At 39.7% G+C, this 24,860-nt stretch overlaps 1 protein-coding gene across 1 annotated transcript; it reads right to left on the bottom strand.

The window, feature by feature from the left end:
• Nucleotides 1–332: 332 nt before the first annotated feature.
• Nucleotides 333–24,860, bottom strand: Slc30a4 (solute carrier family 30 member 4). Its single transcript, XM_038331841.2, has 7 exons — nucleotides 24,247–24,860; nucleotides 16,230–16,376; nucleotides 8,203–8,356; nucleotides 6,695–6,899; nucleotides 5,989–6,094; nucleotides 5,002–5,136; nucleotides 333–4,380 (listed from the first exon to the last, which is right to left on the bottom strand). The coding sequence occupies exons 1-7, from the start codon at nucleotides 24,635–24,637 to the stop codon at nucleotides 4,226–4,228; spliced, it is 1,293 nt and encodes a 430-aa protein (XP_038187769.1). The 5' UTR covers nucleotides 24,638–24,860; the 3' UTR covers nucleotides 333–4,225.

The raw sequence follows: 24,860 nt of genomic DNA, 5'->3' as shown, positions 1-24,860 counted from the left end.
CCAGGGAGGGTTTATAGCTGGCCCCAAACACTGGAGAGGCTTATTATTCTGCTCAGGGCTTCTTCACACTACTCATCCGTCTGACTTTCATGTAGTTTCTGTCCCTTTTGCAGGTTTCTGTTAATGGAGGGGCATTACAAGTGATTGACACCAGAAGAAAAAGGTTCTTTAATATCCTATCTTATCTAGACAATTTACAAACAAATGGTTTACTTCTTAAATACTTAAGAGAGCATTGCAGTTTGAGACTACAAAGCTAGACAGGTATGCTTTAAGGCCTTTTACCATTAATTAATCAATGAAAATAGCAAAAGTTTAGGGCACTGCACATCTCGTTTTTAATAAACCACAAGGCAAAACAACACTTTATTTAATAATCATATAGAAACTTCATTTGAAAATGGCAAATACAGTACATATACAAAGAACCTAATCTTCATTACACAGATAAACCCCAACTTCAAAATCTTTCTAAAATCAATCATATGCAAAATACTTGGTTTTTGGAGGGGTGTACAGGAAAGTATATACAATTTCTTAAACCGTGATATGGCTTATTTAGTCACATATTTAGAGAGGCAGACACTTTCCAAATACAAGGTATCTTCTAGGTAGAAAAGGGACATACTGGCACATTTCAACTTTGTGCTGCATTTATTCCAGGATATTCTTGACGGCACTATTTAAATTGACACTGTCATGGATTTAGCTGTCAAAGTCTCCAAAAACATTTACCAATCTTAACAAAAACCAGAAAATGACTGTTGGTTCCCCACAAACCTTTTGAAACCAAGAACTCAGTGACTGGCTTGATAAACGGAGACCCTGTAACACTGAGGAATCCCATTTCTTCTTTCCAGTCTGCAGCACCTACTGACATCACAATGTATCTAACTGCCAAATCAAATCTGAAAGGCTGGCCTGCAGGACCCATCCGACAGCCCTGGAGCTGGAGTGTGCAATGCTGCTCTGGCTGCAGACACATTAGGCGACACCTGGAGGTCAGAGTTGCTTCCCTCAGCACAGTATCTAGCGAGACGTCACTGTTCATGTATAACTAAGACCAGATGAACTCATCTTGTATGTAGGGTCACATTCTGTAACTCTGGCTATACACAAGGTGGTCAACAGCAAAACTGCCTAAAACTGTACTTCAAAAGGATTGATTATGATGATGAGCCAAGGATCATAAATACATAAAGCCAAATGTAGCTGAACTGCGTGCTTCAGAACCAAAATCTCCAAGAGTGCTGACTGGCATTTTGAGAAACCCAAAGTCCTTCCCAGTGGCTGCTCAGCCTATTTCTGTCTCATATGCTCTACTAAGTTCAGTGTGCAGAAATCTAGGCATGGGATGATCTGCTGTTAGAAAACCTTTCTCACCTGGAAAGCTCTCTCTGAAAAACGAGAGAGAAGCGGTGTATCTACATGATCTTGCCTGTGTCCATTCTGGGAAGGATCGCCTAAAGACAAATACTGACAGGTGAACCACCTGGGCTAAAGGGATTCATAATCAGGAAACACTTTAGAGAGAAGTAAAGCCCCGACCCCAAACTGAAAAGAAATACAGTAAACTAAGAAATCCAGTGATCCAGCAAACAGTGCTGATGGGAGCTATGGAGATCTCTGCTCACATCAGGACCTGTAGCCATGGAAACAATACAGCTGTATGTAAGAATCACAATTCTCCAGGTTCTGACTATCAAGTATGTCTTATTCACTGCATTCTCTTTACTCTTGTTAAGGCAGCAAGATAATCAACCAGACAATAGTAAATTGTAACAGTAAAATTAGTAAAGCAAAAGACGGTAGGGGGCCAGCGTTGTGAAACACAGGTTAATGTCTACAGTAACTGATTACCTGCAAATATTCGGTAGATGTATTGCAGTGGAGAACTGCCAAGTTTTTATGTTGTGATGTTTCCCAGTGCAAAACCAGTACCACATCTCTCCAATTCAGACCCTCGTTTCACAGAGCAAAGAGCTTCGACAGCTCAGCAGTGAAGGGCAGCCCAAACCCCACAGCTGTGTAGTCCCTGGAGTACTGCTGAGCTAATGTCCTCCTCTGCAGGTACTGACAAGTTAAAAAGTAAAATCTACCAGTTCTCCATCATGTGGAACCAGTGAAGTACAAAGTCTAGCTCTTGCTGCAAAAATAAAGCACAGAAACTTCAGACACACCCCGCTTTAAGTAAAACAGGATAAATAAAATTCACAAGTATTCAGTGTTTCTGTATTTTTTTTAAAAACAACCCCTTTCAATATTCAAATAGATTTTTAGGTTGTCTTATCAAATAACTCAAGGAACAAGTCACTATGAAAATCTAGATATGCCCACATTGTGATAAAGGATGCCTATAAGAAATAAACTCAACTGGCATGGTAAATGTTAAGTACAAAATGTACATTTTCCCTTTCTTTCCTAGATACCTAAAGGCCACACATGCCCAGGCAGCCACTTAAATGCCTGCCACTTACTCATATGGTTATCATTGTTTTATTTAGTTTATTGTCTAAAAATTTTGAAATTTAAACATTTAAATTTTAAATGGACTCACAATAAAAATTCAACAAAGTTAACTTTCCTCTTTTTTTTCAAAGCAAACTCTGAATTCAACAAATACTACTGGGTTTTATTAGGTAACAATAGCTATTTTTTGATACTATCAATTTCCAATGGGTAAATCCAGATTTCCTTATTTTAGTTTTACACGTAGGGAAAGTCTGAAGTAAGAAGATAACACCTATTTCCCATTCTTCATTTACACATCATTTGGGCTTCTAGGATTTCAATTCACAACTTGTTTGGGACACTGTTACTCTACTCTGATTCTCTGACGAGCCAAGGACCATATAAAGTGTCTATGCTGAAAAGAGATTGTCTCAAAACAATCTTGGAAATGAAATATGAATATTCATGACTATCTCTTTAACAAACTTCTGCCAATCATGTTCCCTTAAGCTTGGAAATATTTATGCTTCTTTCCTAGACATAGCTTTAATATCCATCTTTATTTCAGTTTCTTTTTGTGCACACACATACATGACAAAAAAAACAAGAATAAAAACAAAACCCTTTACTTTCTGTTTTCTCAGAGTATTTTCTCCACCCAACCCCCCTGTATTTTTATACTATGGCACTATTATAAAACTTCAAGATTGTTTCTGTAATGCACAGAGAACCCCCTAACCCATATCATAAAACAGAAATTCTCTCTGGAGTAACAGGGTACTCTGCATGGTGGGCATTAATAAACTCAGGTTCTCTATTGGTCACTGAGAGATGCACACAGATGACCCGGTGTCCACATGAGAACAGGTACCAAGCAAACGACTACTAACAATGCTGGCAGTTCCTTAAAGGACAGTGGGTAACTGCTGGAGCTTTCTCTTACTGTCCGTAAGACAATCCGACATAAAGCACAGAGTGATTTGCAGGGAAGACAGAAATGCAAATCTTCACACCCCACTGCTTGCTCCTCTGGTTTAGATCATCATATGGTAAGGTGATTTGAGGTTAAATCTAATGTCTGTTATTCAGAGCTACGTTAAAAACTTCCTAAATAATTTAATGATAGTGACCACATTATGTGAATATTTCTCGTACGATTACAAATAATCAAAACATTGAGATTCAAAACACAGTAAGATCTGGAAAATTTGCTTATAAATTATGACTCTAACAATAATATTAAGAGTTATTTGTGAAACAAATAAAACAGTTCTGAAACACTTAGGAATACATGCTTATTCCATTTTCTGGATATTATTACTTTCTGAAATCTGTTGAGGGCTGATTTTTATAAAAAGAGAACACAATTCCAGAAACTAGATGCCAAGATTACACAGAGACAAAAATCCCAAATAATTCAACACTGAGTTTGCTAGCACTGACTTCATACGACAGGCCTGTAAAAAGTAGTTTTAGATGAAAATACTGAATTCTGAGTCTTCCTGTGCATCTTGGGTATTTTGTCAAATGAATGAAGTACGGTCTTGAACGGTCTTCTATGAGGTATCTGCAGAGCTACAGCTTACTCTGTAAACAGTACTTTGGAAACTTCACCCGAAAATCATGCAATTATCAGTCAGATCGGAGGGACTGTTTTTGTGAGACTGGTGCTTGACATGGACACAGCTGTCAGGGACTCCATTAGGTATACGTTTATTGCTCTCGAGTCTGTGACTGTAGGATAAATAAGGCTGTAGACCCCAAGTACACAGAATCACGTACTGGAACTCTGACAATTTGCACAAGTTCTGTTCATTTCTTGTCTGTAGCTCTGGAGCTGAATAGTGCATTTATACATGCCAAATGTGTTCAGTAATAAATGCTTAGCTTTGGACTGTACTTCTTCCCACTTAGATGAACTTCCAGGAACTGCAATATCAAGAAAATAATTGCATTATCTATTGTACACTGCTATATATTAGTAAGCAAGATTCAGAGAAGAAACAACAGTACACTGCAACCATACGCTCATCAGTCTGATGCCCCTCTCTTAAGCCCTTCTGCTGTACAAGTCATACACAGCCCAGAATGGCTTCCCTCGATCTCAGTCTTTCCATGCTCAATAGAGAGAATGTTGAATACAAGCCTCTTGTTTAAGGACCTTATGATCCTTAAGAAAGAGCCAAATGCATATATTATTTTGATTTTAAAAACCATCAGTTTCTGAAATGATTTAAACAAGAGTGTGGTTTTTATTATATAAAAGATGGCACAGCAAAAGTATGTAATGCCTTTAAATGCAAGTAGATATCAATCTGTAATATCTTCTCTCAAAGAATTATAAAAAAATAAATGCTACTATTTCTTTATTTGGAGTTCTGGGAACTGAACACAGGGCCTCATGCAAGTGCTCTACCCCGAGCTATCTTCCCAACCCTTTGGACCTGCAATTCATCTTTTGAAGAGCCTCAAAAGATGCTAAGTCTTTTGATCAGAAAAGTCTTCACACACATGACAAGCTCAGAGGTTGGTTCCCCATCAGCAACATACTTAGCTGCATGTGAACTATGGCAGTGGATTTCCCCGAAGTGAGAGACCAGATATTCAAGTCTTCCACAGAATAGACATCTTCTATTTTCATCAATGACTCTTTGATATAATCTACATTCAAGTGGCTTGGTACACCTATTAGTTTGGAACATATAATTTGTAAGTTTACTTTGGTAGGAAATCTTATTTTACATTTAAAGAAAACAAATGGTTTTGCCAAATTTAATTCCAATGACTTTTAAGCTTTGTTTACATGTTAAAATAAATTACAGACATTCTTATAAAAATATAGGAAATATAGAAGAATCAATACATACTTTAAAAATGTTAATTCTTACTAAAGTGGAGTAGCAATCAATTTACAATATTTAGCTTAACCTTAATAAGTTAGGTTAGAAAAAAATCTTTTTTAACACGGTTTCACTATGTAGCCCTGGCTGGCCTGGACTTCTCCTATGTAGATCAGCTTGACCTTGAACTCACAGAAATCTACTTTCCTGAGTCCTGAGTGCTGGGATTACAGACATGTGCTACTATGACCAGCTTAGGAACAGTTAATAATGATAAATTATTGCCGAGAACTTTTCTCTCCATGCTTAGACATGCTTTCAGTAAGACAAGAATGTCAAAAAATATAACAAAGTCACAAATTAAATAACATGAAGGAATGAAATAAACCACAAGGTATAACTGCATGAAGAATCAGAAGCTGCACTTATCCTAGCTTTACAGTTTATTAGTAGCATGACACTGGATGTCATGTACACAATGTTTACATTTTTTTGTTTGTAAATGTCAATTCACTCAACTGTCTGCTTTACCCTGAAAGGGTCAAGTGCATGGCCCATGGACTGCACTGCTTCTTGTTTGCTATGTACAGGAGAGTATCAGTAAAACACCAGACATGGCTCCTATCCAGAGCAATCCCCTAGCTAGATCTCTACTAGGGAGGGGTAAATCCACAGTGGAATGTTAATGAGTGCTTACCTTCCAGTATTATCACTACTGTGTCCCATATGATGCGAAACGTTGTGAAAGCCACAAGTAATGAAAATATATATGTACAGATGGGATCAGCAATCTTGTATTCTGGCTAAAAGGCAAACAGATGAAAGTTGTGTGATTAAACAGAGACCGATATTAAAACATTATGAAGTAAGCAAGGCACACAGCCCCGTTCTTTATCTTTCTTTAACAGGATTGGAAAACACTTTTAAAACTTGGACACTAACTGAGAAACATCCTCACTCTTAAGATTTTTCAAATGGTTTGCCTCGCATGCCTTTTCTGGAAGTTTGGTCATTCTGTCTATTCTCCTCTGTGCCTTCTCTGAATTCTGTACTCAGAAGCATAACATACTGAAGCTGGAAAGAACTGTATCAGCCTTCTGGATTGAAATACTCACTGGAGAGAACAGATTAAAATTTAGAGTTGCTGCAAAGATGAGAACCTCAGCGCACAGTTCATGCAGTGGTTTGGCAACAAGGGTTAACAGTGAGTTTTACAGTGAAGGTGTTATCAAAGCCCACTACAGGTAAATCAGCTAGTAAGGTGACATCATTGTGTTTACTGACAGTAAGTAACTATACCGATGGCCAATTAATCTTACACCAGTGAAAAATAAATAGAAAGGCATTAGTGTCCAGTACATTGATAAATAGACACTTTTGAAGTAGAAAGCACACCATTTTACCTTGAATCTTATGATGTATGCAGCTATAAGCACACCAACACTCTGTACCAAATCACCCAGGGCATGTACAAATGCAGCTCTCACTGCCAAGCTGTCCTGCCCATGGCTGTGTCCACTAGATACCATGGTCGGAGAATTTGAAGGCAGGGAGTGGGAATGGGAGTGGGAATGGTGGTGACCGGACTGGTTCAACAGAAACCCCATTCTGTTAAAAATGAAAGAAAACATATTATTTCTCTAAAATTATTGAGAGAACATCTATTACTACTCAGACAGTAATGGAGCAATGCAGAACAGTCATATAAGAAGGATGAAAGCAACTGCTACACAGAAAATATTGTTGTAGGTTCATGGAGCTTAAGATCTGCATGGGACGTCAGAAGCATAAGCACACAGCCAGTTAATGTGAAAAGCTTTGGAATGTATACAGCTTTGTAGAAGTGCGGAAGATGAGGGCCAGCTGATGGGGTAGGCGGGTGGGGTGGCACAGAAGAGCTCTCTCAGAATCATTTGAGCAGAGACTTACAGAAGTCAGGAGCAGATGGTGGATGCGTATTCTAGGAAGAACAGCAGGCAAAGGCTTAAAATGAAAATGCACTCCATGCACTTGAGAAAGGATGGCATTGTGGCCAAAATAAGGAAAGTAAGAAGTGCTAAGAGGCAAATGGGGGGCTGCACAGGGTTTTATTTTAAAAAGTGGTTGTGGGGACTTCTGATCTTTATTCTAAATTTGAATAGAAGCCATAAGACAGTGATTTGTAAACTAAGGCCACTAGACCATATTTGGCTATGTTTTTAAAGATGTAGTTCTATTAGAATACAGGCATATGTATTCACACAGTGAACATGGCTGCCTTTGTTAACATCAGGGTTCCATTGCTTTACACGTGTAGCTCTCAAAGACTAACTAGGCCTTTTGTTGTTTTAGAAGTGCAGGAATCAACCCAGGGCCTCATGCATGCTAGGGAGGGCTCTATCACTAAGCTCCGCCTATAACCCCATCTATTCTCTAAAGAAAGTCTGCTAACTTCTGCTCTAAATGATGAAGTATATAACATATTTCAGTAGTTTTGAGGAAGAAAAATGATTCTAAAAGCTAGCTAACAGGCTGGGGATATGGCTCAGCAGGTAAATGTGCTTGCTGCTAAGTTTGACAGCCTGAGCTCGATTCCTGTAACCTACATGGTCAAAAGAGAGAAATGACTCCGGTAAGCTGTCCTCTGACCTCTATGTGTGCACAATAGCATGTGCACACAAATAAAATATATGCAAAAACTTAAAATGTAGCTAATGTAAGATTATTAAATATTAAACGACATACTTGGCTATAATTAAATTCCTTAGTGTTAAACACATGAGCAAATTAATGAGTTTAGCACACTCCATTTTATTATACTTATAAGTAAAATTGATGTATTATATTTTGAATATGAAACTATTTTATGTCTGAATGCATGCATATGCAATCATGTTTTAGCTTACAGCATGTGAGAAAACACTGTGCTTACATGACATTAACTGCAACTCCAACAGCTGCGGTGATGAGCATGATGTCCCCGTTTATTTCATAGTTCATATGGATTGTTCTCTGCACAGCTTCATATAAGAGGAATCCCATAAGTACATACACCAACATCACACTGATCATAGCTGACAAAACCTCTAGAAAGGAAGATGGAAAACACATGTATCTTCAGCACAGCTGTTACACTGCATACCAACTAAACACTGTTCAGTTTTTTACTTACAACACTATGTTATTTTTGTCATAAATCATTTTTCTTAAGTATTTCACAACTTGAATTGTCTAGACCCTTAACTAATTCATCTCCATCCTCTATTTATTTATCAAATTATTTATATTTACAGTCTAGTCACAAGGTTCTAAAGTTAGCAAGAATATTAATGTAAATATTAAATGGTTAGCATTTTATTATTTGATTTCTTTACATTATTGCATGTGTTTGTTTTTTAGTTAACTAATTAAAATATTTTATTATTTTTATTGAGCTATACATTTTTCTCCTCCCTCCTGTCATCCCCTCTCCCCTTCTAGCCCCTCCTGTACCTCCCAATTTACTCAGGAGATCTTGTCTTTTTCACCTTCCTATGTAGATCCATGTATGTCTCTCTTAGGGTCTTCTTTGTTGTCTAGTTTTTCTGGGGTTGTGGCCTGTAGGTTGGTTTTCCTTTGCTTAATGTCTAAAAGTCACTTATGAGTGAATACATATTTGTCTTTCTGGGTCTGGGTTACCTCACCTAATAGGTTTCTTTTTTTTTTTTAGATCCATCCATCTGCCTGCAAATTTCAAGATGTCAGCTTGGTGGTGGTGGTGCACACCATTAATCCCAGCACTCAGGAGGCAGAGGCAGGCGATCTCTGTGAGTTCGAGGCCAGTCTGGTCTACAAGAGCTAGTTCCAGGACAGGCTCCAAACCTACAGAGAAACCCTGTCTCAAAAAAAAAAAAAAAAAAAAAAAAGAAAGAAAAGATGCCATTATTTTTTCTGCTGTGTAGTACTCCATTGTATAAATGTACCACATTTTCTTTATCCATTCTTCAGTTGAGGGACATCTAGGTTGTTTTCAGGTTCTGGCTATTACAAATAATGCTGCTGTGAACATAGTTGAACACATGTCATTGTGGTATGATTGAGCAGAATGGAAAAAGAAAGCATATTCAACAAATGGTGCTGGCATAACTGGATATCAACATGTAGAAGAATGAAAATAGATCCATACCTATCGCCATGCACAAAACTCAAATCCAAATGGATCAAAGACCTCAACATAAAATCAACCACCCTGAACCTCATAGAAGAGAAAGTGTGAAGTACACTTGGACGTACTGGCACAGGAAACCAATTATAAAACTAATCAAAACTTAAAATGCATATATTTCTTGATCTAGCAATTTTACAAGTAGGAAAGTACAGGTATACAAAGGTATCTAGAAGGTTTTGCATTATAACACATACCTGAAGACATGTTAAATGTACATCCAGCAAGGGTTGGATTTAGTATTATAAAGGTTAAGTATTATATACACAGTGAGGATACCAGACACCTACTTATAATACTTAAAAGGTTAAATATTATATACAGTGGAGATAACAGCCACCTACTTATCCATTTTTAAAAAAAAGTGGATAACAAGAAAAACAAAAATCGGGGAAATTAATGATTACAGGACACACAGAAATAGAAGGCATGTATCTGAGAAGTGGAATGAATCAGGAGTTTAGGGTATTTTTTCATTTTATTCTTTTTGGTAATGTTTTAAGTTAAATTTTTTTAAGCCACAAACATTAAAATTATACTAAGGAAAACCTGATGATTTATAATCAAGAAGTATAAGACACAGATTATATTATCTGACTTAAAATGCTAATCAAATAACATTAAATCCCGAGTTTTATTATCTCTTAGAGTAAAGAGACATGCCCACATTAAATAAATCCAGACATTTAGAAACAAGGCTTTGGTCCTCCCTCTCTCTTCCCACATAAACCTGCTGCTGTAGCTCACTGTAAATAAAGAAAACCCAGAATGATTTCACACCGTCCACAGCTTATTATTCTGATTAAACAAAAAAAGCTCTCTTACTATGGATAAATTAAGGTTTGGAAAAATACCAGGAATAGAGATAATTACTGCTTAAAAATATTTTTTATTTAAAGTGACAAGATGAAAATTGCAGTGGTTTGAAAGAAAATGATCCCCAAAGGGAGTGTCACTATTAGGAGATGTAGCTTTACTGGAGTGGGAGCAGCTTTGTTGGAGGAAATGTGTCACTGTAGAGGTGGGCTTTGAGGTCTCATATATGCTTAAGCCACACCTAGTGTCTCAGATTACTTCTTGTTGCCTGCAAGTCAAGATGTAGGACATTTAGCTACTTCTCCAGCACCATGCCTGCCAGCACACCACCAAGTCACACCATGAAGATAATGAACTAAACCTCTGAAAATGTAAGTGATTTCCTTTTATAAAAGTTTCCATGGTCATGGTGTCTCTCCACAGCAGTAGAAACCCTAAGACAGAAGTTGGGACCAGGGACTGGGGTACTGCTGTGATAGGCCTGACCATACTTTTGTTTGAGGGAATATGGACTTTGGGACGGTGGATTAGAAAAGCAGTTGAACACTTTAAGTGCTGCTTAATGGACCAAACCAGTAGGAGCACAGAAGACCGTGGTGCTAAGTGTGACTTGAACTGTGAGGGCTGGCTCAAGAGATTTCAGAGGAGAATAGCTTTAGTATGCTGCCTAGAAATCATTCTTGTGATACTTTGGTGAAGAATGTGGCTGCTTTTTTTGCCCTTATTCGAAAAGTTTGTCTGAAACTAAAGTGAAGAATTTTGGATTAATTCCATTGGCAGAGGAAATCTCAAAAGAGCCTGTGTAGATTCTGTTGTGAGGTTACTAGTGTTAACTCTAAATAAGATATATAATGAAAAGGGGAAGGCTAAACCAGGAAAAATATTTGAGGAGAAAGTGGAATAGGGCTAAATTCTGTGTTCAAGGAGATAAACAGATTAAAACATGGAATAAAGGGAGTGGTGACCTCAGGGAAAGGTCCCACCCAGCTAAGCTTCCAATTTGTGAAAATTAAAGAAAAGCTTAGAGCCTGGCAGTGGTGGCACACACCTTTAATTCCAGCACTAGCGAGAGGTAGAGGCAGACAGATCTCTGAGTTTGAGGACAGCCTAGTCTACAGATTCAGTTTCAGGACAGTCAAGCTTAGGCAGTGGAGGTGAAAAACAGAAATCTGGTGAAGATGTAGTTGAACAAGGGGGCCATGCTCCAGCTCCAGCAAGCAGCAGAACTTGGTAGCTTTGGCTGTATGGTTCTGACCTTAGAGTCAAGGACTGAAGAAAGGGTTATAAAACCTAACTGTGACTAAAGAAAGCCACCGAGGCCAAGCATCTGTCAGGGGTGTCACTGAATTGGAGGCCCAGAGAGGTCATTGTGTGACGCTGTGAAGTTGAAGGTGGACTGTCTCGGAGGCCTCAAGATGTTAGAGATTCCAGAGTTGTGGGATACCTGCCTAGGAGAGCTGCTAACAGGGAATAGAACCAACTCGAGAGAAAGAAGTATGTTGCAGACAACAAAGCTGAAAGGAATTGGAGATCTGAAGAGCATTTTGACAAGGAGATATAGAGTCTGGATGTTGGAGGACACTGCTAGTTAGTTCCTGGCCGCTTAGCCCTGAAATAATCACACAGTAACTGTATTAATTAAATCACTGCTTGGCCCATTAGCTCTAGCTTCTTATTGGCTCACTCTTACATATTCATTTAACCCATTTCTATTAATCTGTGTACCGTCATATGGCTGTGGCTTACCAGCTAAAGTTCCAGTGTCTGTCTCGGGTGGGGTTACATGGCTTCTCTCTGATGCTGCCTTCCTCCTCCCAGCATCCAGTTAGTTTTCCCCGCCTAGCTCTGTTCCCCTATAGCTCTGCTATAGGCACAAAGCAGTTCCTTTATTAACCAATGATATTTACAGCATACAGAGGGGAATCCCACATCATCTAGAGTTTGCCCAGCTGGTTTTCAGTCTTGCTTTGATCCAGTATTTCCTTACTATGCTCCTTCCCTATGTTTTGGAATGGTAATGTATATCCTGTGCCATTAAATGTGAACTGTTTTTTGATTTTGATTTTATAGGGGATTATAGTTAAGAGAAAAAAAGACTTTAAACTTTGAACTTTAAAATATGGTTGAGACTGTGATAGACGATGGGGGCTTTTGAAGTTGATCTGAACGCCTTTTTTGTTACGATATGGCTAAATGCTTTTGGGGGTCAGGGAGTGGAATGTGGTGGTTTGAAAGAAAATGGTCCCCAAAGGGAGTGGCATTATTTGGTGTGACTTTGTTGGAGGAAGGCTTTGAGGTCTCATACATGCTCAAATCAAACTCAGTGTCTCAGACCTCTTCCTGTTACCTGCAAGTCAAGATGTAGGACACTTGGTTACTTCTCCAGGACCATGTCTGCCTGCACACCACCATGTCACACCATGATGACAATGGACAAAACTTCTGAAAATGTAAACCAACTCAATTAAATGTTTTACCTTTATAATAGTTGCTGTGTTCATGGTGTTTCTTCATAGAAATAGAAACTCTAACTAAGATACAAAGACAGGTTAAGTCTGCTTCCCAGAGAAAAGGAAGAGTTCAATTAGACTATGACTCACTCCAGATGTCTCTTTCTTGTTTTGGGTTGGTCTCTTGTCACACAGCTTACAATAAGTTTATCACTCTATATACCACACCTACAGTACCAATGTTGACCACTTCATTCTTGTCTTCCTTATGCCTCAATTTAAATTCTCATTTCTAGCAAGTTCTAGAACTTGCTAGTTCTCTTCCTGTAAGAGTTCATGTGATGTGATTAAATTTGCAGTAAGATGTGAATAATAAAAGGCACGGATTTTGTCATGGGTAGGAGGAAGCTGCTAAAAATGAATCACAACTAGGTAAAGAGCTTTTTTTGGATGCTTGTATAAAGGAAATTTTAATTGAATTCTTTCTATTTCTCTAGCATCAAGGGATAAAACAACAAACTATATAGAATTAGTGCTGTAGCCAAATGCTTCTCAAGACACATCTAGCTAGCTCTGACCGTGATCTCTGCTGAGCAAACATTTTGAACAATACCTGTTCTATCATCTTGCCATTGATATTGGCTGAGGACTTAAGCGATCATATCATGTACAAACTCTTCCTACCCCCCTACTCAAACAGCTCTGCTTACTACAGTCTTTATATTAGTGCAATCCCTGAAGAGCTGGAAGAAATGCCATATAAACAAAGACAATTCCTAAAGTAATTTACAGAGAGCCAGAAAGGAAGCAGGCAGATGGGGACAACTGTCTTCAGAATGGCCCCTTTGGAAGAGAATCTTTTTCCTCCTGCGGATTTGAGATTTCTTTCAGCATAGTGGTTTCATTAAATCCCGAGTTTTATTATCTCTTAGAGTAAAGAGACATGCCCACATTAAATAAATCCAGACATTTAGAAACAAGGCTTTGGTCCTCCCTCTCTCTCCCCACATAAACCTGCTGCTGTAGCTCACTGTAAATAAAGAAACCCAGAATGATTTCACACCGTCCACAGCTTTACAGAAGGAAGAGGAAAACTGTGGCACTGGAAGAGACTGTGGTGGCAGCTCCAAGAGAAGAGGTGACAGCTCTCCCATCATTCCCACTGGCCCTCAGCATTTCTTTTCTACAAAGAAGCACAAATTCTGTCTTATCACAGAATATAGATTCTTAACAAATTATGATAAAAATTAGCCAAACATTTTCAAGACTGGATATTCCAAAGAGCTTTACTGGCTTTTCTGCACACATGCATACAAGCTACACAGAGTTTTGTACATGCACACCTGCTACACAGCAGCCTTGAATTCATTCTAATTTTTTCAGAGAAGAAATGAAGCTGATTAAATGAAGAATGATGATTCCTTTAAGTGCTGGGCACTGTCCTAAGTGCTGTCTAAAGAGTGATGCACTTACTGCCCTTAATAACTCTATGTGGGAGACACTATCATTAGCATCCTTTACAAACAGAAAATGGAGGCACAAAGATGTTGTGGAACTTGCCTAAGGTCAGCCTGGTAGGAAGTGAGACAGCTAAGATTTGAACAAAGCTATTGGTTTCTATGCTTCTTCTCATGGGTGTTTGAAAATACCAATTAAAAGGCTATAATCAGCTGGGCAGTGGTGACACATGCCTTTAATCCCAGCACTCAGGAAGCAGAGGCAGGCAAATCTCTGAGTTCAAGGCCAGCCTGGTCTATAAAGCAAGTTACAGGACAGCTTAGGACTACACAAAGAAACCTTGTCTTGAAAAGTCAAAAAAAGGGCTATAATCAACAGACCCTAATTGTGTGTGTCTGTACATGTGTATATGTATGAGTGTAGAGTACTGCTAAGACCAGAGGCAGCTGACCACTGTGGGCTGAAGTTATGAGCAGCTGATAGCTGGGAACTGAATCTTCTGCAAGAGCAGTACTGTAGGGCTGGAGCAATGGCACAGCAATGAAGAGATATGGCCGCCCTTCTAGAGGACCTGGGTTCAATACCCAGTACCCATATGATGGCCCACAACTTTTATTTAAAATAAAATAAAATTTAAAAAGAGCTGTATGAGCTCTTAACAGAGACATCTCTCCAGCTCCAGAAAATGTGATCTCTAAGAGTAGAAAACATCTACACAACAGAACTAAAATGACAACTACAATTAAACTGTTGTAGAATATTAAAGATGGGCTACATTTGTTTATGCTGTGGGAATATTTGTTGATGATGCAAAGATATGTTGCAGTCTCTTATGTTGTGTTGTTTAACTCTGTGATGTTATTAGACCTAATTGGTCTAATAAAGAGCTGAAAGGCCAATAGCTAGCCAGGAGAGGGATAGGCGGGACTGCCAGGCAGAGAGAATAAAAAAGAAAAAAAGAGAAGAGAAAGGAGGATACTGGGGGCTATCCACTAAGCCACACAGGAAGATATGGCAAGAACAGATATAGAGAAATAGAGAAGGTAAAAACCCAGAGGCGAAAGGTAGATGGAATAATTTAAGTTAAAAAAGCTGGCTAGAAATAAGCCAAGCTAAGGCCGGGCATTCATAAGAAAGAGTAAGTCTCCGTGTGATTATTTGGGAGCTGGGTGGTGGGACCCTCCAAAGAGCAAAGAGTTAAAAAAAAATCAACTACATTAAATCATATTACTATTTACTACTATCAGAAAACAACTGATCTGGTTCATTGATACAGTGCTAATTTCTAATAACTCCAGACCTACTTTTTATTTCCTTATGAAGAATCTCAATGCAATAGCCAGTGTTTAGTTCCTTACCCAAAAAAGCCAAAGAACGTTATTTTTAATATCAATTCTTTAATGTGCATTATCAAGTGCTGAGCTTTTCAAAGCAGAAAATTCTTAATTTGGGGGCTTCTATGCAAATATCTATTGATATGGTCCTTCATATAATAGTTCAAACAGTTAGTTTATGTAGTTTCAGAGTAACAAGTTTAAAGCCTCAGCAATAGTAAGAACCAGAGCTATGTAGGTAATAATTAAAATACAGATTTAAACCCTTCTAAATTAAATATTATGAATATACTTGCAAAATTACATTGATATAATGCAAGGTCAGTTACATACCATATTTTGTATATATGATGAAAATGCTTAAAATATGGCTTCAGTTGCAATTCTTAAAATACAAATCAGCAGCAAATGCTTATTAGAGAGTTACCCAGATGGTTCGGCTAGGTTCAATAAACTGGAACTAAGCCTCCTTATGCTGGCATCTTCAGACACGGAGACATGAGTAACTAACCACATAATCCTGTACTGTTCAGGGAGGCCTGAGTGGGATGACAGTTTTGTGAATAAGTCTCATTATTTATTTTCATTTGCCTTGCTCAAATCCACTATTATCTTAAAGATTTCAGTTAATTGGGGTCATAATTCATTGTAGCTTTACATTACAATATTATAAGCCAAAGAAACATATGTTACGTACCTAGGCGATGAAATCCAAAGGTGAATCTTCTGGTTGGTGACTTTGAGGACAGCCACAAAGCAAGCAAAGTGAGTATGATGGCACTAAGGTCGGTTAGCATATGAAGAGCATCTGTCATAATTGCTAGGCTATTTGCAATGTATCCACCTGGGAGAAAGGGAAGGAAGATTAACTAAAAAATGTAAGCAATCAAACTTGAAATGCCAACATCCTACAAAACATAACTGTGAGCTAAATTTCTATCCTGATACAACTGATTCAAAGTATTCTAAATTTTTATGCAAAATAGTATATATGCCATCTTTCAATTTATATGGGGATGATTCCAGAAACCCCTGTGGGTATCAAAATCTGTGTGTGTTCAAGTACCTTATATATAATGGTGTCTTTGTATACAGCCTTAAATATAAACCTACACATAGTTTACATTTCTAAGTTACCAATACCATTTAATACAATGCAATTTATTTAGGGAAATACTATAAGAAGACAATGACAATTCTGTACATATTCTATACAGACATATTATTTTTCAAATATTTTCCATCACGAGTAGCTGAAACTATGGCTATGGCATCTCTGGATATGCAACGTTTGAGTATGGAGGGGCCAATGGACAAATTCCAGGCAAAAAAAAAAAAACCATTTCTATTAACAGGGTCTCCAAAGTGTTAATTACTTCATAAAGTTAGCCATGAAATTGGCAGTAAAAACAAAAGAGGGGTGACAAGTTTTGCTCAACTTAGTAGTTCTATGGTTACAATGAGTTAATCACTACAGTATCTGAATACCGCAACAAAGCAGGAAAAAACTCAGGAAGAGCCGGACATGAAATGACAGAGAGTTCTAGACAGTGAATGTGAGTTCCACACAAAGGGTAAACATTAGCTTAGCTTATGTTTTTGAATACAGACAACAATCCCTGAAGAGAGGAACAAAAAATTGTATTTAGAAAATATCTTGTAACCAATGGCATAGGAACAGTATGGTGTGCGCTTGCTAAGAGCATGCATGTCTCCACCACAACTCATATTGGCGTTTCATCTCCGTTACGAGGTATTGCGATGTTGGAAATTGACACTGATCATTGGGAGGTAATGTTAAGAGAGGCCCTAAAGGGAAGGTGTCAGTTTAATAGGACTGTGGCTTTACTGAAAGAAGAGATATGAATGAGGAACATCTTCCTTACCATGTGACTCAATACTGCTTTGAGACTATGAAAAAAAACCACAACAAATGTGGCCTCTAGATTTTGAATTTCCTAGTCTTCAGAAACACAAGTTGAATAAACTTTTCTGCTTTATAAATTACCTAATGTGTGGTATTCAGTTATGGCAACATAAGACAATATACATTAGGGTTTGAAATTTGTCATTCCAGGATTCCAGGAGTCTACTAGGAATCTTGGAATACATCCCCATGGACAAGTGGGGGACAACCACACAAGTGCTGAATGTATGTATGCATGTGTACTAACATACATACTCTTTCTTTTCTTGCCTCTTGATTTTATTCTGTTATCAGAGAGTAGAATAATGACTCTTTCTTTTTTGGAGACAGGGTCTTACTATGTAGCCCTGGCTGACCTGGAACTCACTATATAGATCAAGATGGCCTTGAATGCAGAGATCTGCCTGCCTCTGCCTCCCAAGCACTGATATAAAACATGCACCACCATGCCTGTCCCTCATTTTCTAAATTTTCTATGAGTTTTTGGATTTTTGTTTGTTTTTAAGTTCCTTTTAGGCTTTTCTTGTTCAACAGTTTTTTCCTCCTTTACCCTGAATTTCTTCTTTTTTTTCTTTTTGTTTTGTTTTTTTCGAGACAGGGTTTCTCTGTAGCTTTGGAGCCTGTCCTGGAACTAGCTCTTATAGACCAGGCTGGCCTCGAACTCACAGAGATCCACCTGCCTCTGCCTCCCGAGTGCTGGGATTAAAGGCGTGAGCCACCACTGCCCGGCTTACCCTGAATTTCTTTTGCAGAACAACCTCTTCTTTTCCAGATACAGGATCTTATCTCAGGATACTAATTATATGATTATAACTGGTTCTTAAAACAGGTTTTTCATTAGCTTTCCTTATTTTAGCCTTCTTTATACATACATGCTTTGAGGCATCGATATGGTCCAGTCTGGCCTGTTTAGGATGCTCTACTGCAGTAGTCTTATATTGGGTCTTGTAGGGGCAACATAAGGATTCCCTGGGTTCCAATAAAAATGCAAATGCTGGTCAGGCAGTGGTGGCACACACCTTTAATCTTAGCACTTGGGAGGCAGAGGCAGGCGGATCTCTATGAGTTCGAGGCCAGCCTGGTCTACAACAGCTAGTTCTAGGACAGCAAGGACTGTGACACAGAGAAATCCTCTCTCAAACAAACAAAAACATGCAAATGCTGGTCAGACATAGTGGAACAAACCTTTAATAGCAGCATTCAGTAGATAAGAGGCAAGTGCATCTCAGTGAATGTGAAGCTAGCCTGGTATACATAGTGAGTTCCAGGCCAGCCAGGGCTACACGGTAGCAAGACTGTCGCAGAATACATACATTCATTCAGCTCTGCCCTATCCCAAGCCTCACTTACTAGAACTTCTGAGGGTGGGATCAGTACTTTGGGTTTTAACGAGTTCTCTTCGTGACTGTGTACAGCAAAGCTTGTGACCCACTGCTGCAGTGTGACCTGGGTTGGTCCTCAGCTGGTGTTGACTCTCTTGAGTGTACTAAGCCAGTTAACTCTGTTTCTTTTTCAGTTTCCAAGAGTTTTGCTATTTTTCTCATCTTTAGATTTTCCCATCTGTGTGGATCTATCCCTTCCCCAACAAGCCAAATCCCTTTAGTTCAGTTAAAGGTATACTTTAAGACAGGGCAAAATTAAATATACCAGTTATCTAAAAGTTAAGTGTATATATCTTTATGTGTTTTTAGTTGCAATAAAAACAGGTAAAATACTGACTTTCTGTTACCAAGATCAAAGGATATTGATGTGGGATTCCCCTCTGTTTGCTGTGAATACCATTGGTGAATAAAGAAACTGCCTTGGCCTGTTGATAGGGCAGAGTTAAACTAGGTGAGGAAAACTATACTGAATGCTGGGAGAAAGAAGGCGGAGTCAGAAGCCATGTAGCCCCACCAGAGACAGCTGCTGGAACTTTACCAGGTAAGCCACAGTCATGTGGCAATACAAAGATTAATAGAGATGGGTTAATTTAAGATAAGAGGTAGCCAGAAATATGCTTAAGCTATTTGTCAAACAGTATTGCAAATAATATGGTTTTCCTTGTGATTATTTTGGGGCTGAGAAGTCAGGAACAAACAAGTGACCTCCTTACAACAGGATATCTTAGTTTTTTTTCCTCTAAGAAAATCTCTTATTTCCTCTTTGAAATACTATAGTCCTCCTCATCCTACCCTGAGGCATATATTCCAAGATTGTCACTGGACACCTGGAATCTTGTCTACTACCAAATACTGTACATATATTTTTCATACACATACAATCCTTTGTATGTGTATGATAAAGTTTAAATTATTAGTTAGGGACAGTAAGAAACTAACAGAATAACTAATAATAAGATAGGACAGCTGCAAGAATACACCATAATAAAAGTTACAGGTGGATACATTAGACAAAGGGATGATTCACATCCAGGGCAGGATGGAGTAGGACTCTGAGGTTCCATCTTAGTACCTACAACAGTGAACAATTTAAAACATGGGTGATTTAGTTCTTGAATTTTCCATTTCATAACTTTGGATATGGCTGTTGTAATCAATTAAAACAATAGACAGTGATATCAACAGTAAGTGAGGGGACTGATGTAGTTTATTTCCTTGGATTTTGGGACATCTGTTTGCCTGTTTACCTTTCTAAAGTTGAAATTCCTCAAGACATGGGCTCTCAGGTAATTCTGCCTATTCTGGGGACAACATCTACTGTGCTGGCCTTTCTTCTGGAGCACAGGATTGTATTTAATAGCCCACCAGACATTTCTCCTTGTCTGCAGAAGCATGAAAATAAACATGTTTAAACAGTCGGTGAGTCCATTTTTGCTCTGCACCCTCTTTCCACTTCATAAAAGATGTTCCCCACGTATCCAACTGGTGAGTGAGAAACTCAGGATAATTCTGGACCTGCTCTCTCCTCAACCTCACGTCCAGATCAGTCAGTTCTGTCCACCTTCCCTCGAGACTGTTTCCAGCTATACAGTTTTCTGTATCTCCTCGGGTTTGTTTCTAACCAGGAGTGCTCTAAGTCCACTCCCATTTTTGCACCCCCATTCCTATCTTCATAGAACATCCGTGGTGATAGTGTAAAAAGTCACCCTCCTACGTAAAGCCCTCCACTGGCTCCCATTGTACTAGAACAGAAACTGCACTCATTCAATGTGGTCTATCAGGACTTGTTTATCTGGTCCTCCCACTTCCTTCCTTTATGCCTACTACACTCCAGTTACACTACTTTTTCAGTTTCTTAAAAGAACTGAAAGTTTTGGGACCTTTGCACATGCTGTTTTCCTTGCTTGGATGATTCCTAATATCCTTTTTGTTGTTGGTTTTAAATGTTCCTATCAAGCCAAAACTATATCCCACTGGATAATATGTCTATTTTTTTCTTCGTAGAACTTAATACCTGAATTTACAATTTAATCACTTGGCTATTTAATGTTTGTCTCCTATGTTAGGTCAAGAACTTAAGATAATAACAGTTTTGCTTTCTATCACATAGCCAGAACATGTAGGACAGTGCATGCAAACTAACATGTAGGTACCCAGAAAGGATCTGCTGAACAGAAGGGAGAAAAGAAGGGACCCCTTGCAATGTCTTGAGCAAGTCAGAGGTAAACCTAGATTCAAAATCAAGTCCCTTCTTTCAAATATTTTTTTAAAGATTTATTTATTTATTATGTATACAACATTCTACCTCGATGTATGCCCGCACGCCAGAGGAGGGCGCCAGATCTCAGTACAGATGGTTGTGAGCCACCATGTGGTTGCTGGGAATTGAACTCAGGACCTCTGGAAAAGCAGCCAGTGCTCTTAACCTCTGAGCCATCTCTCCAGCCCCTTCTTTCAAATCTTTATGTAATTTTTTATTGGCTCATACTTCCCACATAAATGATTTATTTCTAAGTTCTCTGGACATATTTTAATAAGCACTCCACTAGATCTAAGTCTAGATAACATTCTTAGCACTATGGTTCCTATCATTTCTGTATTACTGACAAAAGATTCTTCTATATTTGGGTTTCAGATTGGAAAGTATGTAGCTTTTGCAAAATATTAACCAAATAAGAGACTCTGGAAGAGAGAAGTTGGGACAATTAAATATTAATTTTTACTTGAGAAGTCACATCTAAGGGAGAAAATTATGATTAACACGACTAAGTTCAAATACTCAGTATCAGCTTCAAAAACCACTAAGTCTGAAGATATTTTAGTTGCACGAGTTTGAGAAAGTCCCTGGAACTTCATCTGCTGAAGTCATGAGATCACGCTCTGACTACAACTTACCATTTCTGCATTAACAGTTTACACATTTGGAATTCTCTAACATAAAAAATAATTCAGAGTGTTTAGCCCTAAATGGAAGATCTATATTGCCTCCTCTGAGGCTTAGGGAACATGTGGAGGAGGGGGAGGAAGAGTTCACAGCTGGAAGATGGTGAGATGTGCCACAAAAGATGGCACAGCTGCTGTGCTTATGGACTTGGTGCCACCGTGATTCCTTAACAAGACTATGGCAAGATTGGGCCTGTCAATATTTTATCTGGAAGAGAGAGGAATTCATGGGTTTCACCTCTCCCCAGGGACTACTGACAGCTAGTGGTTTCTGGGGAAGAGGGTGTGACTTCTCTGCATGGGGTTCTCACTGATCATCTGCCCATGCTTCAGAAGTAACTTTTCTCCAGGGTTCACAAGTCACTGAGGGCGTCACAGACCCTAAAATGACATGAAAGTGGGACCCGTGTTGGGAAGAAGGTTCCCAGTGAGAAAGGTAGGGTCTGAGAAAGAATGGGTGTGTATAATGAATAACATTCATTATAAACAGCATATAATATGGGAGAAATTAAAACTGTAATTAAAAATTCAACGAAAGCTCATTTACTATGTCTACTTTGTATTGTTCACTGTTTGAGGTATTAGGCAGTCAGCTTATACGTCAGCAAATAAAAGGCATGTAAATACAGTAAAAGTGGGAAAATGACAAGTTTATCTCAGACAGTCAAACACGAGGCTTTCAGAGGTGTCTTTTGAAATGAGAGACGACTAACAGCTAGCCAAGTGATGATCTGGGAAAGGCAGGGATATAAAAGCTGAGGCCAGTGGCTGGAGAGGCAGCTCAGTGGTTAGCTCACTTGCTACTCTTGTTTGTTCCCAGCACCCACATCAGGGAGTTCACAGCCACCTGTAACGCAGCTTCAGGGATCTGCTGCCTCTAGGCACCTGCACTCAGTCATGTGCACACACTCATCCTCCCCACACATACATGTAATGGAAATGAAGTAAACTGTCTCGAAAAAGCTGGAAGGTGGGTGATGTGCCACATCTAGCCGATTAGTGGGCTATGGACTTAGCTGAGAGATAACTGACGACATTAGAATATAGCCTATAAAATTTGTGTTTGCTCGGTACATATTTATGCTCAGATCTGTAGATAGGCACCTACCTATGTTTGTATGTGTAATGTTTCTTATTATGGTGTATTTCTTATTTCAGTGAAGTCAACAAAAGTTTGAAAAACACTGGGGATCAACTCCTATGAAAGGCATAAGGGCAGGAGGAAGGGAGGCCTGAGGAAAGAAAGAGGCTCATCATAGGTGAGCTCACTCTGAGGAAGCATAGTATGGCACAAGGTAGGGGACAAACATGATTCTCTACACACAGCTACCATCCAAGCATTGGAAATCTGGGTTGCCAGGTCTCGTGCTGTCATAGTTCACCGTAAGAGACACCGGGAGAGAGTCATCTCCCTCGTTAATGTCACTTCCTAATCTGTCACTAGGAAGTTGTTCATCAGTCCCCTCTCTATGCAAGTACTCCATCTGTGGCTCCCACCAACCACGGATGGAAAACATTTGAACAACACCAGTGCTTCAGGTCTCACCATGCATAGACTTGCTCTCTAAACAATACAGAACAATGCTATTTTGTAGTCGAAGTAATTTCCGAATGACTTAAAGTACAGAAGGGTGCCTATGTAGGTCATATGCAAAGAACAGGCTGCTTCATTTATGCAAGGGATCTTTACATAAGGTGCCTTTGGATGGGGCATCCCGAGATTCAGGTTTGTAGAGAACCAATCCACCTTGGATATAAAGCGGTGACTGTAAACCAATGTGATAGCAAAAATAAGGCCTAACTACTAACCTGAGAGTGAGAAATTATTATCTGAAACAACCAAAAAATGAGAAAGAAAACAAGCTCTCGCAACTGTGGTGGAGAGGCCCTCGAGCTCACTTAGATTGTCCTTATAATAATAAACTTCCAGTTAGTTGGCAGGGTTGAATTTTGTAAAGCCTTTGGTTATATAAAGGAAATGATATATATAAAACGATCCAACAAGCCAACTGTAGAAAGTCTAGTACTGTAGATGGCTCTGCCATTCCCCAATAAGTTGGCCTTCTAAGTTAACCCTTTCAGAACCCCCATGTGGGAAAACAGATGGTCTTCAGCAATGCCCCTTAACCGTACACAATTCGGATTCTAAGCAATGTTAGAATCCTTTTAGATGTTCCGAGAGCAACCCGGTGTCCTAACAGGATCTGTAAAAAGAGAAGTTAGACGATATATAATCAAGTTTGATTCTAAACCCTACAGGAGACGGCACACTGTTGGAGGAACGACAAGATATCCCCGCAAGCTCTCTGTGGACGCCCAGGGACCGGCACTTTGGAATCAGGTGGCCCTTTCAAGCCCTGCACAGGTCTCCTCTCCACACCTAACTCGCTTCCTGAAAACAAAGTTCCCACCTCAAGTTAGGCGTAGCTACCAGCTGGACAAAGTCAAGGGCCGGCACTCACCCACGAGCTCTCCGATCATGAACAGCAAGTAGAGGACGGCGGCAATGGTCAGCCTGGTCTTCACCTTCCTCTGCTTCAGCAGCTCGCGCCGCTTGCTGCAGTTGTCACAGGGGTCCATCTTCAAACTCAGCTGACTGTTGGTCAAAGGTAAGTCCTGGTCCAATAAGGAGTCATCGTCGGCCTGGAGGGCCGGGTGCGCCCCGTTCATAGGCCTGTCCTGGGCTTCCGAGTCATCGTCGGCCACCACGACTCGAAGTTTATTAAAGCGCGAAAGCCCCTCGTCGCTCACCTCGTCCGAGAAGTCAAAGGCGCTGGTGTCATTTAAGAAGAGCGGCGCGTCGTCCTTCCTGAGCAGGGATTTGAGGCGCTTCCACGCGCCGGGGCCGGCCATGGCCGCGGAGGGCCGGCGGCTCCGCCTTCACCGGCGCTCGGGCTCCTCAGGGCAGCGCCGCGCGTCCCTGCCCATCGTGAGGAGAACGAGACCCGCTCCGCCCGCCGCGCCCCGACTGCGCGCCAGCTCCGGGGTGGCTCGGGATCCCGCGGCGCTCAGCTACCCCGGGCCGCCGCCGCCACCACCGCTCATCCCCCTCCCAGGCGGCTCGCGCTGCTGCGTC

The sequence above is a fragment of the Arvicola amphibius genome, chromosome 5 (genome assembly GCF_903992535.2).
Source record: "Arvicola amphibius chromosome 5, mArvAmp1.2, whole genome shotgun sequence".
In the NCBI taxonomy this organism is placed as follows: domain Eukaryota; kingdom Metazoa; phylum Chordata; class Mammalia; order Rodentia; family Cricetidae; genus Arvicola; species Arvicola amphibius.
This window is presented reverse-complemented; position numbering and strand designations above follow the sequence as displayed.

Bases quoted from the DNA above. Each gene is read 5' to 3' on its own strand.
- Slc30a4 (XM_038331841.2), bottom strand. From the start codon at position 24,637: ATGGCCGGCCCCGGCGCGTGGAAGCGCCTCAAATCCCTGCTCAGGAAG. The intron at 6,900-8,202 runs GTAAGCACAGTG...CATTTTTAACAG, and splicing joins GGAGTTGCAGTTAATGTCAT to AATGGGGTTTCTGTTGAACC. The intron at 5,137-5,988 runs GTAAGCACTCAT...CCAAACTAATAG, and splicing joins AGTAGTGATAATACTGGAAG to GTGTACCAAGCCACTTGAAT.